This window comes from Pogona vitticeps, chromosome 14, assembly GCF_051106095.1.
Source record: "Pogona vitticeps strain Pit_001003342236 chromosome 14, PviZW2.1, whole genome shotgun sequence".
Taxonomy (NCBI): Eukaryota; Metazoa; Chordata; class Lepidosauria; order Squamata; family Agamidae; genus Pogona; species Pogona vitticeps.
In genome coordinates, this window is record NC_135796.1 from 6226458 (window position 1) to 6248897 (window position 22440).

Consider the following 22440-nt stretch of genomic DNA (forward strand, 5'->3'; position numbering starts at 1 on the left):
AAAATGTCTTGTGCCCAAGACGAATGAGAGGAAGCTCAAAGATGCTAAAGGACTCGGAAGTGATGGGCTTTGGATTGGCCCAGCGGAGGGTGAAACTATAAGCCAACTCTGGCTAAACAGAATGAACCCGGGGAGTTTGAGGGTCCGGAAGCAGACGAGCCCATGAAGGCCCACAGGCACTGCCTATCATTCCAAAATAAAGATCTAGTTTCCCACATTGACTTGCTCTCCTGACCAGCCCCATGGGCCCCTTTGAAGCCCCCTTGTTCACGGAGGGCTTCGGTACCCACACAAACGTGTTACGGCATTGTAACACATTAAATTCAGAAGACTTTGCAAACATCTGGATTAAAACACTAATGATAATTTTGATTCAAAGTGAAAGATCAGCAGATCTGATTAAAATCTTGTCCTTAGCCGGCCAAAGGCCTGCCTGGATAAAAGGTTCCTACCTGTTGGCAGAAGAATAATGGCAGAATTTGGGGGGGGATGGGGGGTGTAGCCTAACTACCCTGAGCAAAGAGTGCCAAAAACAGAAACAGCCATTCACATGAGGGATCTAAATCTTTCATTTGTGGAACCAGAAAATTATTCTTTTCTTCCTGAAAGGAGGAGAATCATTTTGCAGTGGTTCGGACACAGAACAGCTTTTGTTTTTGATCATGGAAACTGCACAAATAACACATATTGGGCAAAACGAGGACTGCTGCCTTGTTGCACGGAAGGAAGAGAAGTAGCATGGGTGACTTGCATCTTTTTTAACCATCAATCAGTCATTTTGTTTCCTAAGAGAGTTTTGTGCAAATTATGGAGACTCTGCCAAGGGGGGAAAAAACAGTGCTCGTTGTTTGATTTTTGCCTGCAGAAGAATCTTGAGATACTGGGAATGAGATCAATGAGAATGAAGAAGTTAGCTAAAATTCTTTACATCCCTACTACAGTTTGAAAGAACTTTACCCATGTCTCATTTATGACTGAGATATGCTGCCTAATCAGCGTGAAGCAGCCTGCTCAGGAGTCACAAACGTCCATTAGAGATCTTGCTTCCCGTCCAAAAGAAAGATATTCCATGTGGCTTCTTTTATCGTGCTTTACAGAATTTATATAAGATGTCTTTGTTTTCTTGTTTTTCTGCAGTGAAGGGCACGCACAGCCAAGAGAGAGGGATGAACTGACTGCACAGGATGAACATAACTGCTTCGGTGCTCCTTCTTTTAAGCATAAAAGACAATAAGGCTAGGAAAAGTTGAAATCAGGAGGAAAAGAGGAAGACCAAAAATTGGATGAATTGACTCAATAAAAGAAGACATTCTGTAGGTTTGAGTTTACAAAAGTTTACACGGGACATGTTGAAGCTGCCGTAAGTCAGAGGCAACTCAAATGCATGGGACAATAAACGTTAAGTGTCTGCACAACTAGCTAATTTCAAATGGGACATATTTAGAAATGCTCATGCAATCAACGTTGCCAATACATAATTTCTCCAAGAGTGGGAAGACGGCATCCTGTCCCCTTGCAGGCTCAAGAGGTTTCTTTTGTTTACCGCATAAGAACACATCTGGCCGGGATTTACAGACTTACATAAAAGACACGTCTCAGATGCTTACCTGTCTGTGGAGGTCCTTCGCTTTCCTTCTTGTCTCCGGAGATCTCCGGCTCCTTCTTTCCAGTGCCAGAAAAGATCCCCATCGGTGCCCATTCAAGGTACAGAGGGAGATGCCGAAACTAAGACGCGGAAAGAAAACGTCACTGGAGGTGCGACGCCCCTTTGCAGATGGAGGGGGTTGAGACATTGTCCGGGAAGCCGGTGTGAGAAGTCTGCCCGACAGGGTCTCAGCTGCCCTTCTTACCTGGTGCATCGGGGTTTTCAAAGACGATGTGGTGCCTGGAGTGGAGCGATCTGCAACCCTCCCAGGCTTTTTTTGCAGCTCACCCACCTACCCTCGGAAAAATGGGTCATTTCAACCCTTGCAAGCCTTCAATAGCTGCAGCTTTGCAACAAGACAAGACACACTGGCCCCCTACAACCACTGCAACCTACACAAAAAAGGAAGCTGAAGTGGAACTTCAGCAATATTTGGTGCTGGTTTTCCTTATTTTTTGGCTCCTTTCCTGGGTTATTTAAGTGTCTGAGACTTTCCTGCTGGCAGTCAGAGTTTTAAGCTGCCACATTGATTTGTGTTTTGGTCTCACCCATTTATAGGGGAAGTTGCCCACCTCTGGAACACAGCTGGCAAGACCTCTCTGAAACTGGATTTGAGCCTTGGGCTGAGGGAGGCTGGCCAACCCTGGTACGCCCAGGAAGGCAGCCACTATGGGGAGCAAAGGCTTTTTTAAAAATATTGATTATTTACACCAACGTAAGTACAATGGTGCAAACTACATTGCCAGCGGCATAGATAACCAATAGGATTCTAGATGACACTGGGCCAGACTCTCTCATATCTGGTCCCCAAGAGACTATAAAAGTAAATACTAAATGCAAATAATACAATTGTTCTTCTATTACAGTGGTGCCTTGCAAGACGATTTTAATTCGTTCCGTGAAAATCATTGTCTTGTGAAAAAAATCATCTTGCGAGGTTTGGTCTTGGGAAAAAAATTCTTGCGAAGCACGGCCATAGAAAAAACTGTCTTGCGAAGCACCATAGGGATCGCAAAAACCAATCATCTTGCGGGTTTTTCGCCCCGCGAGGCATCGTCTTGCGAGGCACCACTGTACTGCTGTTCTCTAAACAGGGTTCAATTTTCAAAGACTGGGTAAGGTACCAGGGGTCTGCAAGACACCCCCCCCCAAAAAAAACAGGCATGGAATTATTATAGCATTGAACTGAACCTGCCCCACAAGCCAAAACGATGCTCTTAGGCAGCAGCTTACTACCTTTGACAAGCTCAACGAACTTTGCTCTTTGCCCTCACCTTTGAGTAAGCCAACTTGGTGAAGGCCCGCTTAGCTTCCGTCGGCTCCAGAAACTCCACAATCGCCGTGACCCCTCCTTCCGGGAGAAGAACCCGGCCGAGGCTTCCGTGAGCCCCAAAAACCTCCTCCATCTCTGATGCCGAAGTGCCAGCCGGGAGGTTCTTGGCCAGAATGACGGTTCTGCTCCTTTCGCCGGCAGCCTGGAGGAAGAGAGGAAGAAAAGGGACTTCACTGGTCTGCCAGACCAGTATCTCCTCACGTGTGACCTTCTCTGATTTTTGAGATCTTTGAGAAAGGGCTTTTGCATGCGCAAAGGGGGCATGCACACTCTCATGCATGCGCAAAGGGGGACATGCACACTCACACATGCATAAAGGGGGCATGCACACACTCACACATGCGCAAAGAAGGGCATGCACACTCTCATGCATGCGCAAAGGGGCTGTGTAGGGGGAGTGCATGAGAGGGGGCTTGGGAGATCTGTCTCCACGGTCCAGCCCAGGCCATGGACCGGCACCGGGCCACGGGTTGGGGACACCCTGCATTACATGGTGTACTTTGGCCACTATGTTGCTATGCTTGATGTGTGGTTTCCATGTTGTATCCCTCACAGAATCAAGAATAACTTCTCAAATTTCAGAACTGGAGAGGAAGAAGAATACGGCACCACTGACAAGGAGGTCTCCAAAGCTCATAATCCTTACCTGGCTGAAGGAATCCAGACTGACCCCATTTTCTAGCAGGAACTGGCGCACTTTCTGAACAAGTTCTGTTTCCCCCAGAGCCACCCGCACGGCCACGCTGCCCTTCAGCTCCTGCCAAGTGAAAAGCAAGCGCTGTTAATGTTACCCTGGCCATCAGAACAGCTTTCCCTCGGGTCCGGCCAGCGCTCTTGAGATCTGCTCCGGTGGAATTCCTCCACCACTGGCAGACATCAAAGGCATGGCCATCACAGGGGCAGGCCCATGGCGATGACATTCTCTCTGAAGAGATCTGCGCGTGGTCACATAAACACAGATCTTTAATACAGCCTTGAAGAATACACACAAGGACAAACTTCACGCATGGGCTTGGGTTTATCTTGTCTTAGAAACTGCAGCTGACTTTCATTTATATTTAAGCTACCTACTAAATGAAGATTTCTGGGAGACATACCGTGTGTTAAATATGTAAGACACTTCAGTACACAAGAATAAGGCAGTAAAACAAAGATTGAAAGCGCAGAATATCAAGGATAAAACCACCACCACCACCAAATAAAATAGTTTGGTATAGAAAGCCAAATTCAAACTAGCAGCAAGATTGAAAAGTAGGGCTTTTGGACAAACCCCCAAATTACTCACTGAATTGGCCCAATTTGCACTGACTTAACGTGCTATCCAGACTGAAGATGAAGAATGAGATGCAGTTCCAGGGCAACGTGAGGAGAATTTACAGACCAGTCTTGTGTCCAGAGCACAAAACAAATTGGATGGGGCACAAATGACTTCAGCCTATTCATTCTTTTTAGGGGGAGGGTTAGGGGATCAAACAAACCTGGAAGTGTTTGAATACCAAACACCTGAACTAGCTGTCTGAAATTTAGCAGATATGTCTCCCCTCTTTAGGGTCCAGGATGCCTCCAAATTTCATGTACTTCAATGCAAAATCAAAACATGTACAGTGGTGCCTCGCTTGATGTTAATTCATTCCAGCGAAATCACTGTAGAGCAAAAACATCATCAAACAAAATAAAAAACCCATTGAAACGCATTGAAAACCGTTCAGTGCATTCCAATGGGCTGAATACTTGCTCGTCCAGCGAAGATCCTCCATACGGCGGATGCCTGTAAAGCGAGGAATGCATCCTAGAAAACAGTGGGGGGCCATTTTCTTCAGCCAGCAGCCATTTTGAAACCCGACGATCGTAAAATGAAAATCGATTCCCGAAGCAGGGAACTGATCATCGTTAAACGAAAAAACCCCATTTTAACCATCGTTTTGCAATCGCAAAAACCTAATCGTACAGCAATTTCCTCATTAAGCGAGGCAATCATTAAGCGAGGCACCACTGTATAGCTTTTTGATTTTCCAATAGAAGTGAACAGACAGGTTACATATCAGCTTAGATCTGGGACAAAAATCAAATCTGATGGGGCCAAAATCACTACAAAATTGGATCTATTCTGAAGCCCTAAATCAGAGACCAGCCCACAGAACCACTCAAAAGTTTTAAAATCTTTGCCTTTCTCGTAGCTAATTCATAATGGTATGTTGCTAAACGATGTGCTGTTCTCTCTGTGTGAGACAGTTTCAACCGTCGTTTTCGGGCTAATTTGGAAGTGCTCTTAGGTAGCAATCTAAGAATCAAAACCACCACAGTATGAAAAGACCACATCAAATAACATAAGAACAAAGAGCAGCAGAACAGGCAGAGACGCCAAACGTGGCAATGAAGTAATAAATTTAGGAAAAAGAAAATGAACTTTAGAAGAAGACACAACAGAATTGGCTGAAAAGAAAGCAAAGAACTTACGTGATCCAACACTTGACTCTTTGGGGCACCGTACTTCTCCGCAACGGCCTCTGCCACAGCGTTCACCCCCATGAACAAGGTGTTCCAGTTGTGAGAGCTAGAGGGGGAAGAAGGGCGATGACCGCCGGCCAACAGGCGCAAGACAACAAGACCGACCACAGATCCCTTCTTAGCTCAGATCTCATATCAGCCAGGAAGTGACCTGACAGCAGGGATGGGAACCCATTTAGACTACAGTGGCCACAAGCCCCTTGTGATTTGGCCATGCTGTGGCTGGAGGGGGGGGGGGAGCAGTGCTGATGGCAGCTGCTGGTCAAACCAGTTGGAGGACCAAGAAGTGACACAGAAACCACCAGGCTCAGTGTTACATTTAGACTAACTGTCTAGTTGCCAATCCACTGAGTGGGCTTCCATACAAGGGGAACTCATAGAAGACAAGACATTGGTGGAAGACACTCCCTTTGCTGGCTTGCTTAGCTTTGTGCTAGTCATAGAAAAGGTTAAGTATAGACTATATCGGTCCCTCCTCTATGAGAAGCATGTAAATACAGGCTCCTAGCCACTTCTGCCCATATTCTTTTGTTTTGACTTTGTGTTTTGTTTTGGAGCCAGAGACAGGAGACAATGACCCTCTAGATGTTGTGAACTTAACTCCCATGGTCCTTCCCAACAGGAACGCTGGTTTGGCAGACAGAAGCTGCAGCTCGTAAGCATCGGGAGGGCTCCCCATTCTCCATCTCTAACTAAACAAAGATGGGTTGAAGCCATCTTAGGCATCACCTGGGAAACCCACCTAGCTGCACTCCACCTCTTCTCCTTAGAAGAGTCTCCCCGCTACTCTGTCCAGACCATTTTTTTTACAAGCCCCAAAAGAACGCTGCATCTCCTGAGCACAAACCTGGAACTGTTCGCTTTATCTTTGGATGCCTTTTGCTTCTTATAGGATGAGGACCCCGCGCTTGAGGAGTTATCCGCTTCTTCCTTCTTAATGGTGGACGGCAAGACATGCAGCATTCGGCCCTAAGAGGCAAGACAGAATCTCTTCTAGAATACCTCTAGAAGCTAACAGGCCTGCAGACCCCCAAAGGAACCCTGGAGCTGAATGGGCACTCAAGGGAAGAGCCCAACCTGCTGTTGAGATAGGAAACCCGCTAATACATCAGTTCAAGTGGCTCCCCATTCAGCCCCTGCTTTAAAAGAAAACAATAATTAAAAAGAAAAAACATCTTTCGTGTAGAATCCCTATGCCAAGAGAGTCTGTCCCAGTGTCAAACAACATGCTTCACCACCAAGCTCCTTGAAAATTGCTTTCCTACAGTTCATTCGCATTCGTTCAGGTCTTACCCAAAAGAGCTGAACAAAAACATATCTGCTCCACTCTCTAAGCCAGTGGGCTTCCATCTCTGACCACCCACTTGCCTTGGACTTCAGTTGCTATCATTCCTGGTCAATGGCTGTTCTGCCATGTCTCCAAAACATCAGGATGGTAAAAGTAGCTTTCCAACTACCTGAAGATGACTCCCAACGGCCAAGGATTGGCACCCATTTATAAACAATATGAATAGGAGAGACAACAAAGGGCCTCCTCAATCCACAGAGATACTATTCGTCCATGCAAAACTATGAATGACTGAGAAGATTTCCCCTCTTAGAGGCTAAAATTACTATGGTTTAAGTAACAAGTTTTAAAGATACTACATAAACGGGGTTGGGACGAAGAGGGTGGGGGAGTGAAGCAATGAACGAAAAACACTAATAAATTAAAATATATGAAAACATATGAAACTAATTTTTAATATGTATGCAAAATAAATAAAAAATATTAGCTGGGGGGTGGGATGCGATCTGAAGATGACAAAATGATCTCTTCTCCAGGACAAATCTCTCCACCCAAATCCTTAAAACTGTTATTAAGGGGCCTCTTTTTAATCTCTAGCCTACACATTTTCCCAACATCAGCGTCTTTTCCAGGGAGTCATCTCTTCTCATGAGATGGCCAAAGTACTGGAGCCTCAGCTTCAGGATCTGTCCTTCCAGTGAGCACTCAGGCTTGATTTCCTTCAGAATGGATAGGTTTGATCTCTTTGCAGTCCAGGGGACTCTCAAGAGTCTCCTCCAGCACCACAATATGGTACCAATATTTGTATTCATATCCCCAGGGATATCAATATAAATATCCCATATCTACAGTTAAGGAGAACAGAAGGAGGATAAAAAGGAAAAGGGTATAGAGGCTTGGAAATGCTTTTTCTTTCTCTGCTGCTTCTACAACCCTCTGGCCAGCCATTCTCCCACAATAATGTTTACAGGTTCCATAATTAGTGTTACAAAATTGACCAGTAGGTCTGAGCTACCTCAGAGACACCTTTACCAGAAGCAGAAAGGTTCCAGGGTATTACAGTGAACTGCATTAAAACCAGAAATTAAAAAGAAGACAGAAAAGAAAAAAAAACAGCAGTAGTAGTACTGGGGGGGGGGGCGGGAATCCTAACTATCAGTGATTAGATGTTCACATCTAGTCTCTTGTGGACAGAAACAAAGGGCAGGGAAACTATCATTTATGAATTACAAAAATAAGCTGCTCCTGGAAGCTTCCAGCTGCTCTAATACAGTATTCTTTTAATGCAGCCACATGCAAGCTGCCCTCTTCCTTCCCTTCTACCCTTAAGAACCAGCCTGTGGCCTTAAAGTTGGCATCCAAGGCTTTGCGCTCCGGTTCCCCGTTAGCAGACATCCAGCTGGAACAATCTGGAGGCTGGTTGGAATTAAAGTCTCTCCGGATGAACTGTACCTGGAAAACCTGTCCATCCACTTCTGCAAAGGCCTTCACCGCATGCTCAGGAAACATGTAGGTGACAAACGCAAAGCCCTTGGGCTTCTTGGTCAGGCCATCAATTGGGAAGTGGATCTCAGACAGAGGCCCTGCGGGAGACATGAACATCCGTCAGAAAAACCATATAGCACCAGATGTGACCTTAAGTCCATCCCTACTTCCAAATCTGTACGTTGTTTAAAAGGGTGATGGGCAGGTTACTGGGACCAGAGGAGGCTGGGAACGGGATCCAAGATCCTCTATGAATGGGTCCCAGAATCAAAGAATTGTAGCGCACGAAGGGATCCCCAAAGGTCATCAAGTGTAACACATTCCCTAAGGGGGAAAATCTGCTGCGGAAGCATCCATGACAGAGCCATCCAGATTCTGTTTAGAAATCTCCAGTGAAGGAAGGTCCACCACCTTCCATTCCAGTATGGAACAGCTCTTACCATCAGAAAAAGTCTTCCTAATGCTTAGTTACAAATCTCTTTCCTTGGAATCTGAACCCAGCACTTCCAGGCCTCCCCTCCAACTAGCTTCCATCTTCCATGTGACATCCCCTCCAATATTTGAAAATGGCTGTCCTATCGCCTGTCAGCCTTCTCTTTTCCAGCCTAAACCGTCCAGCGCCCTCAATCATTCTTCACAGGGCTTGGTTTCCAGATGCTTTACTAAAGACTTTTCAGCTTTTCATAACTTCAGATAAAATGTTTCCAAAACCCTGCTCTTAAAACATTCAAAACAACTGAGACAAAGACTGGAGAAAAGTTTGAGGGCGACTGACCATATTTGGTAAACAGCCCTTCCAAGTCCTGCTCAGTGCAGGTGTAAGGCAGGTTTCGCACAAAGAGCCTTCCCGACTCAGAGAGGTCCTCCTCCTCTTCGTTGTCCTTCTTTGTTCTTTGCCAGGGCTGGGCTGGACTCTTCGATGAACGTCTCGTCTTTGTCGTGTTCTCCTCTGCAAACACCTCAATATATCGGCCGCCTGTCAAACACAGAACGGAGGATGAAGAACACGGGGTGTGGAGAGAGATGGCAGACGGTCAGCCACCCACTCCAGGGATCTTCCAAAGAGCACCTCGGTGGGAGAATGAGTGTGACGGGGCCACTGAGCTTGCAAAGCAAAACAGGGATTTGAACCAGGGATGTGTGAACACCCATCTGCTTTGATTCAGCACGAATCATTTGTCCTACCTCTGCTGTGAGCAATTTGCAGGCCACCCAATTCAATTTGCATCCAAATAATTTAAGCTGCTTGCATTTATTTGAATTTGTCAGAATAAAGAAAAAGGCTGAAGATGGGGGAGAACAAGGGCTTCAGGCCTGGGACACTCAGTGCCATCAACTACTGCTCAGGCTCTTACTGTGCAGGCAAAGTTCACACCTGCTTGCTTCCTTCCTCTCCACCTTCCTGGGAGCCATCCAAGTTACTCCTTAATTAGATCTTTCCCTTTTCATGCATTTTCTAGACACTGTCACCCAGTTGCCAATCACTGATGGTTCCTCTAACACAAAAGCAGCTGCCATGCCAGGCCTCTGTGCTTTCTTCCAGAAAGAGATATCCTCTTCAGTTTCTGAATAAAATCTGAATGAGCACACCTGTCATTTGAACCCAGTACCTTCTAGCCTAAGTCTGACCCTGTTGGCTAAATGGGCTGGGTGCTTGCTCTTACCACAACCTATGTTCATTTTAAAAAGCAGTACTTAATATTACTTTTAATAATATTCTAAATATTGTGAAAAAAATTTAAAATGTGTGAAATGGGGCTGTGCTTTGCAGGCAAAGCAAATGTCATACAGAACTGTAACAAAACAGCAGGATACAAACCCATGTATTCACGATTCCGTTTCAATGCTTTCTGCACCTCTTCTGCACTGTTAAAATCAACAAACACATAGCCTGGGAAAGCAAAGAACAAAATAATGAAGAGAAGAACCTTATTAAGTGCGGCATCCACCGCATAAAAACAGATTTAAAAATCTGGCAAAAAGCCAGCAAAGAATGGGGAAAACTTTCATATTAGGCTTTGAAATGTACAGTGCAAAATTGAAAAGGTCTACTCAAAAGTAAATCCCATTTGGTTCAGTGGGGGTCAGTCCCAAGCAAGTATGCACAAGATTGCAGCCTGCAGAGAAACTCTTCCTGGGGGGATCTTGTTTTGCCTTCTTTCTGCTTTACTCAAAGCAAAAACACTAAATTTAGAGCAAGGATCAAGGACGTACCTGGCGCAGCCACATATGTCTGAAATATCCAGTTTAAAAAAGAAGGAGCACACAGACAGCATTTGAAAAGGAAGCACTTTGCAAATGGAAGAGGCCAGCTCTTACCTGTCTTATTTCCATGGGCGTTCCTTGCAAATCTGATTGCCACTGGCCGAAGCGGAACAAGAAACTCTCTCACATTTTGCTACGGACAAATGAAGGTCAAGTCATTTAATACAACAGGGCCTGCTATTACCCGAGTCTCATAAAAGTCATGCTAAACCTCCAACTCTTATCTCTCACCGCTGCCAACATGTGAGCAAACAAAGAACTGAGATTCTGCAGTGAATCCACATAGTTGGTGCAAATGAGTGCTCAACTGGGGCTTGACAAATCCAGGTTCTTCCCCCTTATTGAGTTCAGAACCACACCTTGAGCCAGAAATCTGTTCTCTCTCTCTCTCCTTGACCAACCTCAGGCCAAATGACCCTAGTACCGGCTTCTATCCGATTACTGAATAAAGCAGGGTGGGAATGATGTGACTTGTAGGTTTCGCCCTAAGCCATCTTTGTGGGGTTCGGAGCTCCCTGGACATTCACCAAGATAGGACAACTGCACCTCCAGTTGGAAAGATTCACCTCTAAAACATGGCATGGTGCGCCTTTATATGTATGCACACCTCTTATTTCAGCCAAAACTATGGATTTTCCCCCCAATCTGGAAAACTGGAGGGGGAGTTTAGTCAATATGGAGGTCCCAGGACTGCAGAAAGTGTACTGAGACCCTCAAATCTAGACCACCCCTGGGTAAAGGCTATAATTTCATCTCCATTTGCATTTCATATCATGCCATGTCAGGAAATGAAGTATCGTAAAGGATGTTTACCTCTGTGACATTGAATGGGGCACCCCGCAGCTTTACTGTGTACGGCGTGGTGGGCTCATTTGCACCGGCTGAAGTCTTCACCTGTAGCAAGCAAGACATTGGTACTCTCAGTCAGAAACCCTAAATCAAACAAGATCACAAAAAAGTCTGAGATACTGTCAAGGACTGGACTGGGGCACACCTGGGAGGTGGCTTTTGGCTTCTTGCCCTTTGCAATGATTCTCTGGTCGTCCAGTCCAGACTCTGGCATAAGACCTGAATCCGCTGTTTCGCTGTCAATCGGTTTATTTTCCTTCTTCTCATCCTCCTTTACTCCCTCCCTTGGCTCCTGATCATCCATCTCTTCATCATCACTCTCCTCTTCACATGAGGCTGAGTCCTCACCACTCTTCACCACTTTGGATCTCAGGTAGTCCATATCGGAGAGCTCCCGTCTGGCGGCCGCTTTTCCTTCCAAACTTCTCTCTTTCTCTGCCGGTTGGGAAGGAAAACCAAACAGTTATCTATCCTGCAGATTTAAAGTACCTATCTAAAAATACTAGATTTGATTAACCTGGGCTATATAGCTTAAGTATATTTTGCTTTTTCTACTGGTGTTTGAAGGGGGCAAGCAGCTTTGCAAAATTGCATTACCTTTATGACTGGGAATGCTATTTAGGCAACAGCCTCTCAAATTTGCCATCATGAAATTTCACGATGGGCACCAACTTGGAAGTCTTGGTAAAAGGGGGATGAGCATACACATAGGAAAATAAGTGGAGGAGCAGGAAAATTGGCATTACGCCATGCTGGGAATGCTTCCCTGTGTCTGCTGCCAGTTCCTTCTGTCCTTAGTTTCAATGATGGGCAGTCTCCTCATCCACTCGCTTGTTGTCAGTCCCCGTGTCCCTGCCATACACATTTTGAGTGACCGTGTTGATGCATATTTCCCTCTAGTTTAAGAGAGAGCATATCTGTGGGGCAAAGGATGCGTTGGCATTCAGGTGCTGCTGGCAGCCTTCCCAGAGGCTACTGGAGAAACAGAATGCTAGAACAGAGAAGCCCTGGGTCTCATCCTGCATGACTCTTCCTAAGCTCTTTGCAAACCACTTCAGCCTCACTTTGCCCTCTCTTGCGACCATCTAGAGAGCTTATCACTCACCTGTCCAGTCTGGCACCAATGTAGCATCTACAATCTCCCCCACCCCACCCCCACCCCTTTTCTCTAAGTCTAGGAAAGGGGTAGAGCTCCTCTTTCTGGGCTCCCCCGATCCTCAAAAGGGCGGCAATTTTTCTCTCCACTTTCCAATTACCCCGCAATCTCTTGACAGCAAGGGCAAAGCCAGATTAGCACTGGTCAGTAAGATCGAGGGGTCATCACCACGCTTTATGTCAAATGTGCCCCTTCTGAGAGCTTGGGCCGCCCCCCACAGTCAAATTCCTCCCAGCCACCCGTGTCAGTTCTTCCCACAGGTCTCCTGACTCCTGCAGGCACGACAGGGGCCATGATTCACCTGTCCACCCGGCCTTGATTGTTTTGTCGAGGCAATTCCCCACCAGGTTGTGGGTGGGTTGTCTCGAGGGAAGGCCCCCTCCTCCCCTGCTCTCTCCCTCTCTTTCTGTATCTTCCAGCTCCATTCCTGGCTCTCCTTTGCTCCCCAGTAGGAAGGTTTTCATGGGGGTGGGTTCTTGCCGCATCTTTCCACTTCTTCCCTTGGTGCCCTAACCCTTTTCCCACTTATGAGCCCAGGGATCTCAAGCCAGATCCATCCTTGGTCCTTGCGGCAACTCTTTCACCTCCTGTTTCGCTTCTCCAGTTCCAGCTTCCCCCTCTCTTCCTCTCCCGCGCCTCCTGTCGCCCTGGCTCCACTTGTTCCTTCTTGCCATCCCTCCTTCCTCTGCCCTTTCCCCTCTCTCGCCTTCTGTCCTTCCTCCTCTTTCTTCCTCTCCGCTCCAACTGGAGGCTTGCTCTTCTCTTCAGTTCCTGTCTTTTTCTCCTGCTGGTCTTGGGCTCCCTCTTGGGTCTGATCCTCTCGCCCTCCTTCTCACACACCACCTTAAAAGGTTTGGTATGCAACTTGTACGGTCCTGATTGGGCCTATAGTTTTTTCATATTGTGTTTATCGCTGTGGCCAAAAAAAGGTTCGAGAACGGCTGCTCTAAAGCACTGGTCTGCACATAAAGAACACCAATGAAAGCGACCTCACTGGGGTAAGGGGTCGTAGCAATTACCTCCGGCAACTCCATCCTCTTGTCCTTGTTCTTCCTCGCTCAGGCTGCCCGATTCATCGGAATCAAAGTTCAGATAATCATCTGTCAACTTGGATTCACTCTTCTTGGGTTTCTCTGCTTTTGTGTCATTGGTCCACGTGGCCACCTGAGACCGTTTCTGGTGCACTGCCAGGAAGTCTTGGAAGGCCTCTTCTCCTTCCAGCTGAAGGAAAACGGTGGCAATGTTCGGGGGGGGGGGCAGAAAAGCAGGAAAGCCAAGTCAAGTCAGAGTTTATGCAAAGGGACGCCAGCACCATAATTGAGCTTCGTATATGCAGAAGGACCCACGTTCAACTCCTAGTGCTACCAGTAAAAAGGATCACCTGGTGGCCACATGGAAGGTTGGACCAAGGATAGATCAGGACCTTCCAGTAGATCTCTGATTGCCAGGGAGTAGGAAGGCATAGATTTCGGACCACCAATTATTCTACAACAGCAGCTGCAAAACATCTCCCTCTTTGTACTGTCAAATTAGCAACAGAACAAAAGAAGAGGATGTTTTCTGTAAAAGAATGTTAGTGCCATCCAGTGCTGGTACCTCAAATACAAATTTCTGGGCTGAGAAAACCTTTTAATTTTAAGACTGTGCATATATCAAAATAATGTCAGTCGGCCAACAAGAACACAACATTTTTACAGGTTTCAGAAGATTACCATTCCCATTCTAACTAAACCCAGAGTAACCCACAAAGGTGCCGATTAGCCTGCTGAAAGTTGGCAGAACAAGGACAGAGAGCTTAGCATTTCTTGTGTTGCTTTCCTATGCTCCGTTCAGAACATGCTTTTGTCTGCTTGATAGGGAGGAGGAACACATTCATCTATGGAAGCACTATGACCGCTGTTCAGTTCTGGTACTCAAAATAAATCTCTGTGATCACACCTGTACGTATCTTCACCGAATTACCTGTATCCAGCATCTTGTTGGCTGAGGCTACCAAGCTAGTGGAGTAATACAGCACTCCCCCATTTAATCTCAATTTGTTGTAACAAAAATGCTAAGGTGTCCACTATGTGTGCTCCACAGGGACCTCGTCTACCTAAAGGAGGGACATCAGACCTCTGGAAAATCTGGGGTCCAGTCTACCACTCCATCCTGGAGGTAGATTGGGCTTCTGGAACTACTGCCATCAGGCACAATGTTGCACTGTCCCATTTAGCACTAATTTAGTAAGTGTTCCATTTTCTCGGCATACATTCTGAGCACAGAGAGGCAATTAGGGCCCTTCAGAGGATCTAAACTACAACTGCCATAGTCCACCACTGCCTATGCTAGGCTGGATTTATAGGTGTTGCAGTTCTTAATACTTGGAGGGCAACAGATGGTTTATCGCTAATCTAGCCATTTGGGTTACACCAGTCTTTGCCCATGAATTCCCACTAATACCGTACATATATACACAGAGCAATTATGATAAATGGACATTAGTAGGGCTTTTTTTTTTCTTTTTACAAGAGAATTGGACCACCACCCTTTTGGCAGAACAGACCTACTCAATGTCAGCTGTGTTGCTTCCAAACCATAGTGGCATGGACATATGTTCTGGTAAGCTATCTCTTTGAGCAGCAAACTAACACGTGATTACAGATGGACATACATATAGATTCAGAGGTTCATTCCATTTTTTACATGCAGGGCCAGAGGTGCTGCGCATCCCCCCACCTCCTTGGCCAATGGTCCACTCACCATTCGGAGCGCGCTCCTCTCCTCCTCTTCAGCTACTCATCCAGTCCTGGCAGGAGCTCAGGGTTGTTTGTCCCGACTCTTTGTCTGAGTGAGCCATCAGCCAAAGAGGCGGGATAGGGAAGCTGTGGTCCTGCTGGGGAACTGGTCAAACAGCCAAAGGGGAGGAGAGGAGCGTGCACTGGCTGCTGGTGGTGGGGGAATCAACCAGGGAGTCGGGGAAGGGAACTTAAGTTCATACCCATCTCTACCTATGATTTTCAACAATCTCAGTTCTATGGTTTCAAAGAATGCTAGCCAAAGAATCAACTCCTCATTGCCTTGTGACAGTCAACATTAGACACTGCCGAGGATCAACTCCTCTCATTTATCTTTGCAAATAATTTACGCTTACCTCTTTTAACACTCCTGTTTGATTGTTCTTCTTTTTATTCTGGAAAAGAATTGCGGGGGGGGGGGAGAGAAACAGAACTGCTGTGAAATGGCAAGAAGTCAGATCCAAGGAAAACAAGAGAGTATTGCAAAAAGAAAATCTGTACTGTAAAGCAGTAACAAATCAATACATCATCTTACCTTCTTTGCATCTTTATGACCTGAACTCGTTATGGATTTTTCAGGAGGCTCCTTTAATGGTAGTGGCTTTTGGGAATGTTTGCTCCATGCTTTAGGTTTCAGAGGATCCCCAAAAGATTTGCAGAACTCAACCTAAAAATCATCAACACCGTTATAGTACAGGTCAGCTGTAATTCAATGCTTAATTCAGAGAGAGCAGCGTGGAAAGGTGCTCCCTTCTTTTTCTTAACTTTACACAAACCTCTGCACCTAAAAGAATAGAATCATGATCTATGCCACAAAAATGCGTACAATTAATTAAAACATACAAATAATATGTCATAAAGTGACAGTTATAACTGCAGCTTAAACTAATTTTCTGGTTTGAACATAAAAGGGAAAATGTAGTTTAACAACCCTGGAAGTATTCCATTAATGGGCACTACATTCCATTTTTGGTCTGATAAACCCCTGTTTATCAAATCAAGGCTGCTACATCTATTTCTGAAGCTCTTCTCAAAAGCTACTGGATCCCAAGTGTTTCTTTACTGACCCAGAAAGCTGCCAGCAACTTAAAATAAAATCAACAAACGCATGGGGCATTTTGACATCACAATACATGTGAAAGGCATCTCACCGTAACTCTCGCTGTATCTAAATAACTATTGTTGAAATGGCCCAGGGCCGCTTTAGCATCCTCTTCAGATTTAAATCCAATAAACCCAAATTTGCGGAACTTGCCATCCTTGGTGAATTTCAGACTGCAGTCCGTCAGTGTCCCAAAAGCAGCAAAGAGGTTTCGGAAGCGTTCCTCTTTTATCTGGAGGAGAATGGAAAGGACTCCACTTGATTTACTACAATCACGACAAAAATTCTCATGTTAGGGGTATGGGCCATTTAGCAGATGTATGCTGGGGGGGGGGGGGTTGGCAAAGCACCTAGACCCCATAGCACATACCTTGAAAACTCATGAAAAAAAAAAACTAGTGAGTCTTACAGGTGCTACGTTATAGCTTATGGTATAAATTGCCATTACTCTTGGTGCTTCTGTTCCTTTAAAAAAACCCCAAAAAACCCAGATCACTCACAAGCAAAAAAGAGGCTGGCATTTAAAGAAAATGTTGAGAAATCAGCCCTTATCTCAGAAGACACAGAGGCCATTTTTTGATTAAAAAAATAATCATGACAGGGAGAGAATGTTGGGAGCTGGAGAATTCCTGCAAGGGTCTTGCGGTCCTTGGGCTTCTGGAAATGACTCCCTCATGGTCTATATAGGATATATATGCAGAAAATCATACAGTACTTCAAGACAACCATAATATAATACAAATGAGCAAACCTGCAGTCAGAAACTTTACTTTCTAGCCTACACTTCCACACGTGTGGGAGGTAATGCTTCCTGTGATCCTGTCCATATTACGCAATGATCATGACTAACAGCTATTGACAAAACACGTCGTCGTCATTTAGTCGTGTCCGACTCTTCGTGACCCCATGGACCAGAGATAAAACACACATTCTACAAATTTATCCAAGCCCCTTTTTTTTGTTATAGTTACCCAAACTGGGAGCCAATTGCACCACCTTTTAGGTGTGAATCTCGTGTTTTGTGTGAAATGATTCCCTCATCTGCCTTGTGTTTTATACACTTTTCAGGAAAAAAGCTCGCTGTTCCAGATGGACAAGCGAGGAAGAAAAAGTTCTCTCCAGTTTACATGGTTTGGGTAGATTTTCCATTTCACACAACCCGACCCCAGATAAAACAGCTACGCAGCCCCCGACTGTTCCTGCCATCTCTCTACCTGCGGGTGCTCCTAGCATTCCTGCTCCCCAGTTCTTCGCCACCTTCGCACACCCCCATTCCCCCCACCCCACCCGACTTAAATAACGGAGTCGCTAAAGCGACCCACAGAAACGGGGGCCCCGGGCCACGTCCATCCCCGCCTGCCTCGCGTCTCCCTCTTACCCCGTTGGGCAGGTTCTTCACGATAAGTCGCGACATAGTGTAACAACGACAGTCTCGCGGTTTAAGGGAGGGGGAAAACGATCAGAAACAGTCACGCCGCTCCATGGGCGCCGCCATCTTGAGCCAGCGTCCAGTGCGATCACGTGACGCAGGGGGGCCTAGTCCTCCGCGCCTGCGCACTTGGAGGGGAAGGCGAAGAACCTGAGTTAGAATCGCCCAAAGAGGATGGAAAACTCAGCGAGTTCTTCACAACACTTCCGGTTCCTTCTTCGTGGCCTCTCTGAGAACGAAGGATTTTCTGAATCGTTCTGAGAGAGGCAGTTAATCGCTAAAATATATATTCATTCACAGACTATCAAACATATATTTAACCACAATGTTAAATATAAGGCCTTTGCCTTCTTTGGTTCTGCTGGTATATGAAGTTGCATTGATATGCTTTCGGTCATTATGATGTTGCCTTTATTCACTTGCTGTCCTTTGCCTTCACAGACATCCCTGGCGTGGCGCAGTGGATGGAGGGATGGACGGGCTTTGGTTCCGTGGACTCTCACTGGGTGATGGGGATGGAAGAGGCAAAACCGCTGCTCAAGTACCTCCCATACTTTCGAAACCCTATAAAGATTGCTTTGGGGCCCTTCCGACTTGGCAACACATCATCCATATCACAGGGTCTTCATATCTGGGGCTCGTATCCTTTTCATTTCATCCTTGCAATCAACCTGCGCATTTTTTTAGGCATCCTATGGTAACGTGCTCTGTATGGAGGACTTGGAACAGCGTCTAGTGTGGCTGAGGAGGCCGATTCGAGAGTGACAATCTCTTCCAGACAAGTACAATCTGTCCCCTGTCCAGCTCCCTGATTTTGCTGCTTTTGTGACTTCCTCTTTGCCTCGGCCTGCTGGACAAGGGTCTCTTCGAATTGGGAGAGGCCACGATGCAATGCCTACCTCCAGGCTGAACACTCCTATGTCAGGGTTTCCCATCTGTTGAGGTCCATTCCTAAGGCCTTCAGATCCCGCTTGCAGATCTCCTTGTATCACAGTTGTGGTCTCCCTCTGGGGCGATTTCCCTGCACTAATTCTCCATACAGGAGATCCTTTGGAATCCGACCATCAGCCATTCTCACGACATGCCCAAGCCAACGTAGACGTCGCTGTTTCAGTAATGTATACATGTTGAATATTCCAGCTCGTTCTAGGACTACTCTGTTTGGAACTTTGTCTTGCCAGGTGATACCAAAAATGCGTCGGAGGCTACCCATATGGGAGGTGTTCAGCTTCCTCTCCTGCCTTTCACAAAGGGTCCAGGACTCGCTGCAGTACAGGAGTGTGCTCAGGATACAGGCTCTATAGACCTGGATATTGGTGTATGCTGTCCGCTTCTTATTGAGCCATACTCTCTTTGTGAGTCTAGAGAACATGGTAGCTGCTTTGCCAATGCAGTGGGGTTAAAACTGGAACACGGTGGCTGTCTCAAGGTCACCCTGCCATGGCTGGGCACCACCTGAAACCTAGGTCTTCCCAGGGTCCGGCCACGCGTTCTGGCACATGGCTCCAAGCAGAGCAGGTCCTGAAAGGCAGGTGGCTTCATCAGCAATGCAGATGGGAGAGCGGGGGGGGGGGGCTGTAGAGCCATTCATTCAGAGGGTCTCCAGATGGTGGAAGGCTGTGTGAAGGGCATGTTGTATACAGAAGAATATTTGGACACACCATAGGGCAACAGGGCTGTCTGACAAGAATTCTAGGAAAAGCTGAAGGCAGCAGGAAAAGAGGAAAGCCGAATATGAGTTGAATGGACTCCATAAAAGAAACGGTGGCAAGGCTTCATTAAAAAAACTTGTAGAAGTGGAAAGATGAAAATGATATTAAATTAGAAGATTGGTATAATGAAGTATGGGACATTGCATTGAATGATAAATTGACTACTGAACTTAAGATGAAAAGAGGGGAAAGAATTTCAAATATTTTTCATGCTATTTGGGGTAAATTTGTTGAATTTGTGTTAATGAAAGGAAAGGGGAAAGCCTCTAAACAATCAATACAATTTTGGAAAGGAAGTTCATATTAAAAGTATTGTTCCAAGGGATCCCGTGGGTATGGGGCGCACGGTGGTTTAGATTGTACACTAAGTTGTTTGTATTTGTTTTTGTCTTGAAAACTTTGGAAAAAAATAACAATTAAAAACCAGAAGGACACGGTTGAAGCAAACACAACATCAGCTGTTAGAAAGGGGGAAAAAAACAACTTGATGGCACCGAGCAAGAAATGGGGAGCCCCCACCTCCACAAAGACCCAACTCTCGTGTGGGTGTTGGTGTGACCACAGTAAAGAAAAGCAGGAAGGAGGTATTGCTTGAGCTTAAGAAATTTGCTAATTCCCCGGAACTCTGAGCAGTAAAGGGTTACGGATTTGAGTTTTGGACTACAACTCTGGGATCCAAACCTCCATTTCTACAGCATCAACTTTGTGAATTCTAGAACCTGAAGTGCCAAAAACACACACGGGTACACCTCTGCCAGCCAAAATGGGCACAACCATTGTTTGGGAACTTTGGGAGCTGTAGTCCACCATAGTACCAGTTCCAAACTACGGTGTTCAACTGAGAACTGCTAACAAGAGGCTGGCTATAAACTGTACCTTATTTATTCTTTTTTCTTAGCTCTGTCAGCACCTGTATTTTTCTGTCACTTTTGTTTTAAAATACCAAGAATGGGCAGCAGATGGTGCTCGAAGCTCCTCTAAACCTAAGACAAAATAAGCAGCAGGATAACTAGCCGTAAGAGAAGAAAGCTGAGTAGGGGAAAAATTGATTCATCCAAAATATGGTGCTCAAGGAAAGCTTTAGGGATGCCGTGGGTCACCAGAAAGATAATAAGGGGGTCCTATATCAAATCAAGACTGAACAAGTTGAAGGCAACAGGAAAAGAGGAAGGCCAAGCATGCGATGGATTGAGCCAGTAAAGGAAACCATGGCCTCAGATCTGAAAGAGCTGAGCAGTGATATTAATGATAAGAGATTCTGGAGGTTATTGTTTTGTAAGGCAGCCATGACATCAAAGGGAGCTTGACAGTAGGTAACAGTAGCAATAAAAACAACAGATGTTTGTGGTTTGGAGGGGCTGCAAACATCTGCTTCTTTCTCACCACCTGAACTGTCGGAGTGGCCTTGAGCCAGTCCCTCTTTCTCAAACCTGACCTACCTGGCAAGGCCGCTGGTAGAGCTTGAAAATAAAGTGTTGATTTGAACATACTAACATTAAACTTCTTGCTTCTGCCCCCAAATGAAATACAATAAATGGGGTGAAGAGAATCACAGAGTGATAGAATAATGATGTTGGGAGGGACCTAGAAGGCCATTCAGTCCAAGCTGCTGCTCAATGCAGGAATTTAGATCCGAGCAGATCTGACGGAAGGTGGTCCTTTTTTCTCCTGAATGCCTCCAGCGTTGGAGTGCTCACTACCTCCCGAGGTCATGCGTCGTACTGTTCTAACAGTTAAGAAGTTTTTTCCTGATTCAGCTGAAATCTGGCTTTCTGTATCTTGAGCCCATTATTACATGTCCTGCACTCTGGGATGATTGAGGATAGATCCTGCCCCCTCCTCTGTAGGACTACCTTTGAAGGATTTGAAAAGTGCTATCCTATCTCCCCTCCATCTTCTTTTCTTCAGACTAAGCAAATGTAGCTGCTATAAAATGACTATTTTAAAAGCAGCATTAAAAATTTTTCTGTTGCTAAATATCATTTTTGCTATGTTCTCTCCATAGAGAACGTAACAGGTACACACTTTTGCTTGAAATAATCATGCAAGAGAAAGGCTGGGATTTTGCTGACTAGTTATTTTTCCCTGAAATAGCTTCTGGCAATATTCTGCTTAAAGAGTTTGTGAAAGCAATAAAATAATTATGGGCAAAGCCAGTATTATTGAGGATAGAGAAATCACTGTTTGTAAATGAAATTTTGTGTTCAGAGGGCAGTCCACACCAATTTTACTTTCCAAACATATTACACCTTAATAACTCAGTTAATAATGGCATCTTGGGATATGCAGTCTGATAAGAAGAATACACCAGATTGAGGACTTCAGTTTAAGAATTTTTAAATCTCTCTGTTTTAACCATTTAAATAGTAAATTAATGATACAAATTCGCTCAGTTAAAATGTTAACAATTTTAACCCTAAAAAGTTAATTTCCAAACTCTTGTTGTGATGATGCCCCTCTTCCCCACTTCATCCTCATATGTATTGCCTTGAGCTTATTGTAGAAAAGGGGTGGAATCCATGGATGGATTCATTAATCACTGACCGAAACCCAATTGTTGTAACTTTATGCTGGGCAATGTAGGATGATATATCATAAGCCCACCAGTAATATTTAACTTAATTTAAAGCTTCCTCTCCATCTGACTTCAAGTTCTGAGGCTCTCTAGAGCTCCCTTTCAGCCTGGGAAGTTTTGGGGAACCTCAGAACTGAGGTGCATGTATTAATGGCTAAAAATTACTGCCACATCAATGACAATGATCCTAATCCCAGTGGCAGGACCAATAAGTCAAGATTAGGCCAAGTCAGAGAGGCCCACACTAATCACTCAGCCACACTGCTCAGACTTTTCTGGTGTGTGTAAACTCCAGGAGGACCAATTGTGCTGATGG

The 22440-nt window shown here is 45.5% G+C and overlaps 1 protein-coding gene and 1 long non-coding RNA gene across 2 annotated transcripts in view; one reads left to right on the forward strand and one right to left on the reverse strand.

Moving 5' to 3' along the window:
* RBM19 (RNA binding motif protein 19) overlaps positions 1 to 17960 on the reverse strand; it is a 108614-nt gene extending 90654 nt beyond the window's left edge. The window contains exons 1-16 of the mRNA XM_020807346.3: positions 17787 to 17960; positions 16458 to 16640; positions 15842 to 15973; positions 15663 to 15701; positions 13549 to 13750; positions 11519 to 11808; positions 11338 to 11418; positions 10579 to 10657; positions 10079 to 10150; positions 9035 to 9235; positions 8227 to 8357; positions 6334 to 6455; positions 5436 to 5532; positions 3625 to 3735; positions 2920 to 3120; positions 1608 to 1725 (exon numbers count right to left, since the gene is read on the reverse strand). Of these exons, the coding sequence (XP_020663005.3) occupies positions 1608 to 1725; positions 2920 to 3120; positions 3625 to 3735; positions 5436 to 5532; positions 6334 to 6455; positions 8227 to 8357; positions 9035 to 9235; positions 10079 to 10150; positions 10579 to 10657; positions 11338 to 11418; positions 11519 to 11808; positions 13549 to 13750; positions 15663 to 15701; positions 15842 to 15973; positions 16458 to 16640; positions 17787 to 17822 (2095 nt within the window). The 5' untranslated portion in view covers positions 17823 to 17960. The remainder of the gene's footprint in view (positions 1 to 1607; positions 1726 to 2919; positions 3121 to 3624; positions 3736 to 5435; positions 5533 to 6333; positions 6456 to 8226; positions 8358 to 9034; positions 9236 to 10078; positions 10151 to 10578; positions 10658 to 11337; positions 11419 to 11518; positions 11809 to 13548; positions 13751 to 15662; positions 15702 to 15841; positions 15974 to 16457; positions 16641 to 17786) is intronic.
* The window catches only part of LOC144584742 (uncharacterized), a 351778-nt gene that overhangs the window by 313693 nt on the left and 15645 nt on the right, over positions 1 to 22440 (forward strand). The window lies entirely within an intron of this gene.